Genomic DNA, 12,122 nt, shown 5'->3' with positions numbered 1-12,122 from the left:
GATGTGGGCAGCTATAGAAATCAAATAAATGCATACTATAAATAAATTATTCATTATAATCCTAAATTTTGACAGATGGTAAAGTCAAAATGGTTACCACAACAGTGCAATCAAAGCTGCCAAATGCATTGCACATGAAAAACAGGCAGAATTTCAATCGGGCTGCTGTGGCCACCATTTTAATTTTTTTTACCATGATTATGTGTATCTCCTGCTTTGATATGTTGCTGCTGACCACAAAAAGAGCAAAAAAAATTACTAAGAATGATATTAAAAGATGAGGTAATACTGTATAATAGATTTTATTTTTAAATAATTGCATAAATCTTTAGTTTGTGTCAGGTCTCAAGTACCAAGAACGACATGTGGAGTTGCTTAAGAGTGGTTTATCTATAGACAGAATCTTGCCGAATTAAAGCAACTATTTGCATAACTACAAATATGATTTGGGAATAGCTAAGGAGACCTGTTTTAATTTTCTTTCTGAGGGTTACATTTTCCAAGCTCCGCTGCCTTTTTGCCTACTGGAAAGCAGTCCCTCCCTCCTGAGAATCCAGACTACAGTCCACCACAGTTTGACTATATATGTAGTTACCAGAAATAAACCAGTAGCTAAGGATATTGTTATACTTACTTTTTTTTTTTGTTTCCCTGTGCTATGATGGCATCCATTACGGATCTCATTGGAGGTTTCTTCCTTGTCTCTATTTCTAACTGAAGATGGATTTCAAACTTACAATTTCTCCATTTCTAACCTGATGCGCAGTGGTTAGAGTGCAGCACTGCAGGCTACTTCGGCTGACTGCTAGCTGCAATTCAGCAGTTCAAATCTCACCAGTTCAAGGTTGACTCAGCCTTCCATCCTTCTGAGGTCGATAAAATGAGGACCCAGATTGTTGGGGGCAATATGCTGACTCTATAAACCACTTAGAGAGGGCTGTAAAAGCACTATGAAGCGGTATACAAATCTAAATGCTATTCCTTTTGCATTACGTTGGCTCTCTGTTTATTATATGTATAATTATTAAAATTATAAATTATTAAATTATGTAATGACCATTACATTGTTGTTCTAGGGAAAAATTCTTGTTGGGACACGAAATGCTGAAATCATAGAAGTTGGAGAGAAAAATGCTGCCTGTAACATTCTGATTAATGGGCACATGGATGGGCCTATCTGGGGATTGGCAACCCACCCGTCTCGTGATCTTTTTCTTTCTGCCGCAGAAGATGGAACAGTGAGACTTTGGGATATTGCTGACAAAGTAGGTGTAAAAATGGCATTTAAGAAGTTACAGTAAATTATTTATTAACTTCTGTGTCATTCCTCTTGCCGAAGCGATTCTAGGTGGCTTGGTATTTAAATAAATGATACATTTTGCAACTTGACTTTGTAAAGCATTACCAAGGAGTTAAGCTAATATTTATAGAAAAAGAAAGCATCGTGTCATTTAACATGCTATTCTAGTTTTAATTTCATTTTTTGAAACTATTGCAGAAAATGGTGAACAAAGTCAATTTGGGCTATGCAGCACGCACCGTATCATACAGCCCGGAAGGTGACATGGTAGCAATTGGCATGAAAAATGGAGAGTTTATTATCCTATTAGTGAACTCTCTGAAGATATGGGGGAAGAAAAGAGACAGACGATCTGCTATCCAAGACATCAGGTGAGAAATCATATACAGTATCTCTCATTTGCCCCAGGAAGAAATGTAACATCTGCACTTGGGTTTTATTACTGGATATGATGCTTATCCAGATATGGTGCTATTGCATTTCATTCATCTATTAATGGCTTAGCAGATGGAGAATTCTAGCACCACCATTCACCATTTCCAAGGAGGAGAAACTGAACCGAATTCCCTTTGCTTTGCGTTCAGCAGCAGTAATAAAAGTGTACGTGCAAGCAGAAGAAAATAAAAGACCCTGAAGCATGAAAATGACTTGCATAGGTCATTTGCAGCAGAAAAGATTCAAACAGCAGTTTAACATCTTGAGCTTTTTAGATGAGTTATTTCGTAAATTAGAATGAATTTAAAACTTGTTTTTCCCTACATAGGTTCAGCCCAGATGCCCATTACTTAGCAGTGGGTTCAAGTGAAAACGCAGTTGACTTTTATGACCTGACCCTGGGGCCTCCTCTTAACAGAGCCAGCTACTGCAAAGACATTCCAAGCTTTGTTATTCAAATGGACTTTTCTGCAGATAGCTGTTATCTTCAGGTAAGGAAATAATGTGGATTTTTTGTCGTGCAGTTTTTTTTCATTTATATCATGAACATTTTTTTAAAGGTTATATCTTGGATGTTTTGACCCCAGTATGAATTTGTAAGAGTTTGGTCTTGAGACAGGCTGTTTCCTGTTGTTTCCTGTTGTTGTTGCTTGATAACCTAGAGGCATTTGGGGACCTGCACTGAGAGAAACTCGAGTGTTAACATCAGAAGAGAGGCAGAGATTCCAACAAGCAACCAGTGGTGTTGAAAGGCCTGCCAGAATTCTTCCCTCTTTGCAGAGGGTGGCTAGCAATAGGGAGAGAGAGAGGATTGAGCCAGAAGACAGGCTGAGATCTCAACAATGAAGGGTGCTGGGATGCCTACCAGAATCCTTTCCTCTCTACAGCAGACAGATAATAATAGAGAACCTGAGAAAGCTAGGCCTGTAACACATAGCCAAACAGCCAGGATGAGGAAGCAGGAAGAAAAACTGCTGTCCTCCAATCAGGGCACAGAGTTACAGGCTAACCAGCATACGTCAGCAGCAGCAAACAAAGAAAAGCGACAGCTCCGACCTCGCAACACACCCATAGCTTCTAAACTAAACAAGAGCCTGAATATGACAGGGTTGTGAGCCTGTCGAAACGTTGCTAGAAAGAAAAACTTTTAAGGTACTGGTAGGATTTTAGCTAAGGTTTTAAAGGACCATGCAGAGTGCTCTGTAAGGATTTTTGGAAGATTTTAAGCTAGGATTTTAACCAGAATTTTAAACATTTTAACTAACTTATTTAACATGACGCGGGAAAACACCCGAGATTTTAATTTTTTGCATCTATCTATCTATCTATCTATATGTAAAAAGTTAAAATCTCGGGTTATAAGTTTGTTAGTTAAAATGTTTAAAATCCTGGCTAAGATCACAGCGGACCTTCAGTTTTTGTAACATGTTGGTAATCCAATTTAAGAATGCAAAGTCTTTCTTATAGACTACACAGATTTATTAGAATACTTAGAAAGTTTATATTTCCCTCTATGTGTTCTTAAAGGTGTCTACTGGGTCTTACAAAAGGCAAGTTTATGAAGTGCCTTCAGGAAAACAACTTCTGGATCAAACTGTGATTGATAGAATAACATGGGCCACTTGGACCAGGTAGATCAATATTTCACTGTTTAAAATATGACATATCATTTCCCACTGAAAACATAAACCTATATACTTTCTGCATATAGGTAGGCTGCATAGTACTTTATAGTACAAACTATAAAGTGATACCAGGTTGCATTTAACGGGAGCATTTTAATTCAATTAATGCAAGGTTAACAGATTTAACAGATTAACAGAGTTGGAAGGGTCCTTATAGGTCATCTAGTCCAATCCCCCCACTCAAGCAGGAGACCCTACACCATTTCTGACAAATGGCAGTCGAATCTTTTCTTGAAAATCTCAAGTGATGTGGCTCCCACAACTTCCGAAGGCAAGCTGTTCCATTGATAGATTGTTCTCACTGTCAGAAAGTTCCTCCTCATTTCTAGGTTGAATCTCTCCTTGGTCAGTTTCCATCCATTATTCTTTGTCTGGCCTTCAGGTGGTTTGGAAAACAGCTTGACCCCCTCCTCTCTCTGGCAGCCCCTCAAGTATTGGAAGACGGCTATCATGTCTCCCTTGGTCCTTCTCTTCACTAGACTAGCCATGCCCAGTTCATGTAACCGTTCTTCATATGTTTTAGATTCCAGTCCCCTAATCATCCTGGTTGCTCTCCTCTGCACTTTTTCTAGAGTCTCAACATCTTTTTTATAGTGTGGTGACCAAAACTGGATGTAGTACTCTAGGTGTGGTCTTACTAGGGCTTTATAGAGTGGTATTAGTACCTCACTTGATCTTGATTGTATCCCTCTGTTAATGCAATTTAGGATTGCATTGGCTTTTTTAGTGCCGCTGCACACTGCTGGCTCATATTTAGCTGATTGTCCACTAAGACTCCAAGATCCCTCTCACAGTCACTGCTATTAAGCCTGATTTCCCCCAGTTTATATGTGTGCTTTTGGTTTTTCTTACCTAAGTGTAAGACTTTACTTTTCTCTACGTTGAATTTCATTTTGTTAGATAGGGCCCAGTGTTCAAATCTTTCAAGATGCATCTGGATCTTGGGTGTATCTTCTAGGGTGTTAGCTATTCCTGCCAGCTTAGTATCATCTGCAAATTTGGTGAGTTCCCCTTCTATTCACTCATCTAAGTCGTTTATGAAGATATTTTAGCGCACATGGAGGTAAACCTAGCGCATGCACATTTGTCATTGGGAGTTTAGACATTTTGCATGTGCAAAAAGGAGAAAAGGAAGGTTCCATTCAAGGAAAGCTGAAAAAGTAGAGGCTCATTTTCAAATAACAGGAGAGAGCAGGTACTCTTTGCATATGGGTTTGTCCTCTTTTACTATCATAAAGCATTTTATTAAGAAACATAAAATATATTTTTAAAAAATTTGAAATTTTAATTGCCTACTTGTCAAGCTGGAACCAATTATTTTATTTTCCATAGAAATATCCTTTTAAATGCTGTGAATTCCATTGCTGTAATGTGACTATTTTGGAATTCATTAACTGCATTAATCTGCAGCTGTATCTTCTTTGAGTGAGGGTGTCTTGCCATCCACCTTGAAAGAGGCGGTGGTGAGGCCCCTCCTCAAGAAGCTCTCTCTGGATCCAGCTGTTTTGGCTAACTATCGTCCAGTCTCCAACCTTCGCTTTGTGGCGAAGGTTGTTGAGAGTGTGGTTGCACGACAGCTTTCTCGGTAGCTGGATGAAGCTGTCTATCTAGATCTGCTCCAGTCCGGCTTCAGGCCTGGGTACAGCACGGAAACGGCATTGGTCGCGTTGGTGGATGATCTCTGGAGGGCTCGGGATAGGGGTTGTTCCTCTATCCTAGTCCTGTTAGATCTCTCAGTGGCTTTTGATATCATCGACCATGGTATCATGCTGCACTGGTTGGAGGGGTTGGAGATGGGGGGCACCGTCCTACGGCGGTTCTCCTCCTATCTCTCTGACCGGTCGCAGTCGGTGTTGGCAGGGGGGCAGAGGTCGACCCCGAGGAGCCTTGTTTGTGGGGTGCCGCAGGAGTCGGTCCTCTCACCCCTTCTGTTCAACATTTATGTGAAGCCGCTGGGCGAGATCATCCGTGGTTTTGGGGTGGAGTTCCATCAGTACGCTGACGACACTCAGCTGTACATCTCCACCCCAGGCCATCCCAATGATGTCCTTGAAGTGATGTCCCAGTGTCTAGAGGTCGTGCGGGTCTGGATGGGGAGAAACAGGCTTCGACTCAACCCTTCCAAGACCGAGTGGCTATGTCTTCCAGCGTCCCGATATAGCCAGCTGGTACCATCGCTGGCTATTGGGGGCGAGTTACTGGCCCCCATGGAGAGGGCTCGCAACTTGGGCGTCTTCCTGGATGCACTGCTGTCTTTAGAAGAGCATATGACAACCGTAGCCAGGGGGGCTTTTCATCAGGTTCGCCTGATTCACCAGTTGTGTCCCTTTCTGGATCGGGACTCCTTATGCACAGTCACTCAGGCACTCGTCACTTCCCGCCTGGACTACTGCAATGCTCTCTACATGGGGCTCCCCTTGAGGAGCACTCGGAGGCTCCAACTGGTGCACAGTGCGGCCGCACGGGGGATTATGGGAGCGATGGGGCGCTCCCATGTGACACCCCTCCTGCACGAGCTGCATTGGCTTCCGGTGGTCTTCCGGTTGCGCTTCAAGGTGTTGGTTACCACCTTTAAAGCGCTCCATGGCATAGGGCCTAGGTACTTATGGGACCGCCTTCTGCCGCCGATAGCCTCCCACCGGTCAGTTCGCTCCCACAGAGAAGGACTCCTCAGGGTGCCGTCAGCCAGGCAATGTCAGCTGGCGACCCCCAGGGGGAGGGCCTTCTCTGTGGCAGCACCTGCCCTCTGGAACGACCTGCCCCTGGAGATACATATGATACCAGATCTCCGTGCTTTTCGCCGTGCCCTCAAAACTTTTCTATTTCATCAAGCTGGGCTGGTGTAAACCCCCTCCCCCTTTAGATATTTTTAATTGTAAATGGTTTTTAGTCGGGAGGTTTTAAATTTTGGGCCAAAATTTGTTTAATTCTTTTAAAAATTTAAATTTTGTATTGGGATGTTTTTTGTTCTAGGCTGTGCACCGCCCTGAGTCCAGCAGGAGAAGGGCGGTATAAAAATTTAATAAAATAAATAAATAAAATAAATATCTCTAGATTACAACAGGAGTTTAGATGTTGAAGAACCACACTATTAGTCATTCTGGCTGGGGCAGTTTAGAAAGATTTTGGAATTCTGTAGTTCAGCTTTATGGCTTATTGAATTTCCCCAACTAAAGGAAGAACAGTAAAAACAAACCTCAGCAAAAGGTTGACATCTGGAAGCTGCAACAATTTGAGCATGCTGCAGTGGGTGCAGTTCCAAATGACTAGTGGTTCATCTCAGTTACACCCCTATTCTAACTCAGCAAGTTACAATAGCTGCCAGTTCTTTCTGGGTGCAATTGAACTTGCTAGTTATCATTTTTAAAGCTCTACATGGCACATAGCCAAGTTATTTGCTGGATTGCTTCTCCCTGAGAGTACTAACTAGGTAAGATAGGGAGGGTGATCTTCCAGGTCCCTTCCCTCAAATATCATCATCTATTCTAATGGGACTTCAGAGAGGTGCCTTCTATTTAGGTGACCCTACTCTTTGGCACAATCTCCCTCCTTATAAGAGGACATTTATGGACAAAACACAGTAAATATATAAATGAAGACTACTGGCATAAGGTCATGAAATAATGATAATAGTTAATGTTAGAATGATTCAGCTCTGGCAATATAGTACACCTTATTCTTTATTTCCTCCACTACATCAGAATATCCTCTTGGTTCTTTTCTCTTCCCTCTATTTCAGCATTCTAGGAGATGAAGTTGTTGGAATTTGGTCCCGGCATGCTGAGAAAGCGGATGTAAATTGTGCCTGTGTTTCTCACTCGGGAATTAGCCTTGTAACAGGCGATGATTTTGGAATGGTCAAGTTGTTCGACTTCCCTTGTCCAGAGAAGTTTGTAAGAGCTTTTTCTTTCCTTCAATCACCAGGTCTTTTGATAACTGAATTTGAAAGCCACCAGAGCATCTACACGATGTTCTCAGAAATATTAAGATGATGGGCCCAGTGACACTGTTTGAACTCTGCCTGTTTTTAAATGTCTGTTGCAGAGAGAGAATTGATTGTTCTGTCATGGCCACCAACATTTTTTTAACTCTAACATTATAGTTATACCATATTATACCATGTTGAGATCCCAAAGGGTATAAATACAAATTTAGTTGTTATTGTCCCTTCATAAAGAGTTGAGCAACAACCCAATTTTGCCTTCCCGTTCTGCCAAAACAACCCAAGAAAACTTGTATAAAGCAGTGAAAGGGGACAAAAGAAAAAAAGCATATACACCTGCTATGGAACTGTATTGAATAGACATAAAATTATCCTCCAGAAAGAGATGCTATATTTAATGCGGTAGCAGGAATAGTTTTATAGCGGGGGAGCAATAAAAAGAGAAGGAATTCAGTAATGAGCTCTGATTAATAATGATTTCAATAAAGTCAAGGTGTTTTTAAAAAAGTTTTAAACTAACAGGAAGTTTTCTGTTTATTGAAGGCAAAACATAAAAGATTTTTAGGTCACTCGGCTCATGTGACCAATATTCGCTTTACAAGTGGTGACAGATATGTTGTCAGTGCTGGTGGAGATGATAGCAGGTATGTTAATCTTCATTTGAATATGAAAAAGAGACAAAATTGTATCAACACATTTTATGCTTTTTCTGAAACTGCACTCAAGTAACTATTGAATTAGCAGAAACGTATGTAATAATTGCTGGTCTGCAGCATTCTTGATATGTACCGTATTTTTTGGAGTATAAGACGCACTGGAGTATAAAACACAGCTTAGTTTTTGGGGAGGAAAATAGGGGAAAAAATCTGTCTACCAGGTATTCATCTGGCTAGTGTCCTTAGTCTGGTCAGCTTCAGCACATTAGTTTGCTGGTTTTTATTCCCTGCTTGGGGATAAAAAACAGCTTCTAAAGCACAAGTGATCTTTGGAGAGAGAAGCAATGAGAAAAGCAGGCAAACCACGGAGATCGCTTCACTCGCTAGCGCCTCCTTAGGGCTGAAAAAAAGCTTCACAACTGAGACTTGGAGGGAGCAGGCAAAGCAGGGAAGCGGAGATTGCTTCACTCATTAGGGCTGAAAAAAGCTTCAAAAAGCTACATTCGGAGTATAAGACTTACCCAAATTTTCAGCCTCTTTCAGGAGGGAAAAAAGTGTGTCTTATACTGTGAAAAATAGGGTATTTTGAACTAACATTTTCCCTTTTGAAACTCATTAATCCTTAACATGTCTTATTCTTTTTTCCTTCCCTTCTGTTTAAAAACCTAGTATATTTGTCTGGAAATGTGTCCATATGCCTCATTAATAGACATGGAGACCTTCTCCAGTGGATGGGATTGGGACATGAAGTTACTAGCGCACAACGGCTGCAAAGAGAGTTCTCCAGTGCCCCTCATGCTTCAAGAAATGGTGCTGATAAAGACAGGTAGTGATCTGTCTGTCTGACTAGTCTATCAGAAGCATGAACTACTACAAATATTTTGAAATTAATCATATTTCTAGCATATCGGATAGCCTATATCTCTTTCCCACTCACTGCCAGATATTGAAATACTTCGATAAAGAAGGAGTTTGGGCTCAGTCTACAATGCCCCAATAAAATTGTGGCTTATACTCAAGATATATTATTTCTGATCTAAATCTGTACAGTATATTGATGCATTTACTTTCATCATGGATGTTTAAATACTGGGTACTAATAATCATCAGATGAATTCTTATTTTATTACTGAAAAGCAAACTATTGTGCTGGTCTTAAAACTTTTTTTTAAAGTGAAAATAAAATTAAAAAAAAAAGAGTGGACCTCAAAAAGATTCGCTTAGTTTCCCAACTTTCAACCAATCAACCCACCCACCCCTTAAGAATTTTTAGCTTCCAGGACCTACATAATTGTATTGATTTTGAAGCCTGAATTGTAATTCTATTGGGTGACTGCGGGTAGACCTGTAGGAGCCCATTCTTCAATGCAGATTTACTGTTTTTGTATCATTTGAGCATTACATAAATTCTGTGAGCAGAATCACATTTGCTCACATTTTGAGTGCCTTGCCCAAAACCTAGAAGATCTAACTCCGTTTTTTGCCTTGTGAATAAATGTGTTATCAGTGAATGAGCAAGTGCTTGTTTGCAAAGCAATGCTGAACAAAACAGGATTGAGTTCATTTTAGTGTTCAGGTATATGGAAGGTATTGACTGTCAACAGTTGCAAAGAAAAAAAAATCAATAGCAATAGGAATTATTTCTTCCATATTCCTTGCATTTCTGGATGAAAACTTTGTAAATGCAAAGTGAAATCAGTAATTCAATTGTATTTTATAGTGTTTTTTAAACAGAAGAAATAAGAATAGTTAAATTTCTTATTCTTCGATTCAGAACCAGTTCATACATGCATGTTCCCATCATTTTTACCCTCAGAACACATTCGTGATTGTTTCTGAATGAAAATGTACCTATCAATAGAAAAATTACAAAGTAGTTAATTAAGGGATTTTAAAAAACTTCTGTTTTGGAATCAAAATATAACTTCAGCATAATCATGTAGGCTGAAAACATTGGCAAATGAGAACCAAAACATTTCTGTAACTATAAATCCTTCCTACCAGGGGAGAATTAAGTCTTCTCTGTGAAAATGGATTCCATTGTAAAATAGATTTTTATTGTCTGACTTTGAAACAATAATATTCATTTTAAGAAGTAAAACTAGAAGCACACCTGCCCTGTCAACTGGTCAGTTAAAAGTGTTTTATATAAAAAAACAGCAAAGAAAGTTTCTACACCTCCCCTTCACAATTCTTATTTTTTTAAAATAAAAAAAAACTGCATACCATTTCTCATTTCAAAAATCCCAAAGTCATTTACAAAGTAATGAAAACTATATTACCAAGAATTCCGAACCAAAATATACCTTCAGGCAATTGAAAAAAACAAATATTAGGTGAGTTAATGATCCAGAATTGCCATCATAAAAAGAATCAGATGCCTAACACATGTCAGGATATTTACACATTTAGCTAATCTGGGATTCCAGAAGAGTTTCCTTTATGTTTAATGTTCAGTACAGAGCATCCCAGATAACATGGCATCTAAATGAACTTGATTACTTAAATAAGAATTCTCTTTCCCTGTTTGAATACTTGAAAGCATATATAATAATACTGAGAAGAGTGGAGGCCATAGGTACCTACAACAATATATTCTCAATTTATACCTTCAAATTACAGATAATAAGTTTTAATTTGGGGTTCCATAATGTCAGTCAACCCAAGCATTGTACCTGCTTTCCATAGCATGCCAAGGGTTCCTCATCCACTTTTTTTTGTGTGTGTGCCCTAAATGGAAGCCAGTTTGGTGTAGTGGTTAAGGCAACAGGCTAGAAACCAGGAAACTGTGAGTTCTAGTTCCACTTGAGGCACAAAGCCAGGTGAGAGACCTTGGACTAGACATTTTCTCTCAGCCCTCAGAAATAGGCCATGGCAAACGACTTCTGAAAAACCTTGTGAAGAAACTGCAGGGACTAGTTCTGGCAGTTGTCCAGAGTCAAAACTGACTCAAATGCACACACACAACTCACCCACCACAAGTGTATGTTATTATTGCTTATTTGCATGGGTTTTTTGATAATAGTAAATAGTAAACTCACTGCAAGCCTTTTCCTTTTATGAGTTTTTCAGCAATCCTTCTCCATCTGATGAAAAACAACATAGTCATTTTCTTTTAATTGTGTAAAGAACCAGTCAAAGTGGGAATCTCCAAGGTTTGAGGAGTTTTAAGGGCGGCTGTCATGACTACAATCTAACTTCTCCCAACTGAGAGAAAAAGGCATTTCCTTGAATCACAGACCCTATGAGTTTTATTTGGTGATAAACAGCACAATAAATTGCACCCCAAGGCCAATGGGTAACTAGTGTTGTTCAAAAAGTAGTGGGGACATAATGTGCATACTATGAAATATCTATCACCTCTTGTGCCACACTACATTCTGGAAGCTGTAGCTTCTGAGTGATTTTCAAAGGCACACCCTTGTAGAGTGCATTGTGGTAGTTCAACTGAGTTCGGGAACATGCTGGATAGAAACTCAGTTTACTAGTGCATCTCTTCAAATATGCTTTCAGGGGAGGGGAATCCATGGATATTCCAAACACAAGAGGAAAAACAACACGATTCTAGCTGTAGAAGCTGTACTTGTGGTTTAGGATTTTGTGACTGCTCTTGCCTTTTGGGAGAAGAGCGTTGTATTATTTTACCCAACCACAGCCTTCAAAATACCAGTCCTTTCACTAAACGGAGTTTGATGAAACTAAACATGCATTTTTTGTGTGTGTTACAATTTAAAGAGACCACAAATCCTCCCTCTTAAGGAGTTAGCTATTAAGAAAGAGTAAACTAATTTACTCCCCTTTCCCTTCTACACTAACATTCCACATATATTTGAAGGTTTTTATTTTGATTCCTGTATAATCATGTACAAGGTTTACCTTTCCCAAACATAATCATGCAATTTTAATGACATAAGGTACACCGAAGCCATACAAAGCCTAAATATGACAATTTCCAATCTTAACAGTGGGATCATTGCAAGAAATTCAATTTCTAGTGATTCGTTTGTTTGCGAATTTTGACCTGAAAATGTTCTGCAATGTGTCATGAATACCTGAACCTATGAACTTCAGCCTATATGTATAACCCTGAAAATGATAGAGGA

At 39.6% G+C, this 12,122-nt stretch overlaps 1 protein-coding gene across 3 annotated transcripts in view; it reads left to right on the top strand.

Moving 5' to 3' along the window:
- EML5 (EMAP like 5) overlaps positions 1-8,725 on the top strand; it is a 98,813-nt gene extending 90,088 nt beyond the window's left edge. For all 3 annotated transcript variants that reach the window (XM_070931483.1, XM_070931484.1, XM_070931485.1), the window contains 7 exons: positions 1,077-1,265; positions 1,499-1,671; positions 2,064-2,226; positions 3,263-3,366; positions 7,160-7,313; positions 7,907-8,007; positions 8,689-8,725. In XM_070931483.1, the coding sequence (XP_070787584.1) occupies positions 1,077-1,265; positions 1,499-1,671; positions 2,064-2,226; positions 3,263-3,366; positions 7,160-7,313; positions 7,907-8,007; positions 8,689-8,725 (921 nt within the window). The remainder of the gene's footprint in view (positions 1-1,076; positions 1,266-1,498; positions 1,672-2,063; positions 2,227-3,262; positions 3,367-7,159; positions 7,314-7,906; positions 8,008-8,688) is intronic.
- Positions 8,726-12,122: the final 3,397 nt, after the last annotated feature.

Source organism: Pituophis catenifer, unplaced genomic scaffold, assembly GCF_029215685.1.
Source record: "Pituophis catenifer annectens isolate HBS135680 unplaced genomic scaffold, rPitCat1.0.hap2 SCAF_1, whole genome shotgun sequence".
In the NCBI taxonomy this organism is placed as follows: domain Eukaryota; kingdom Metazoa; phylum Chordata; class Lepidosauria; order Squamata; family Colubridae; genus Pituophis; species Pituophis catenifer.
Note: the sequence above shows the minus strand (reverse complement) of the source record. Positions and strands in the feature narration are given on the sequence as shown.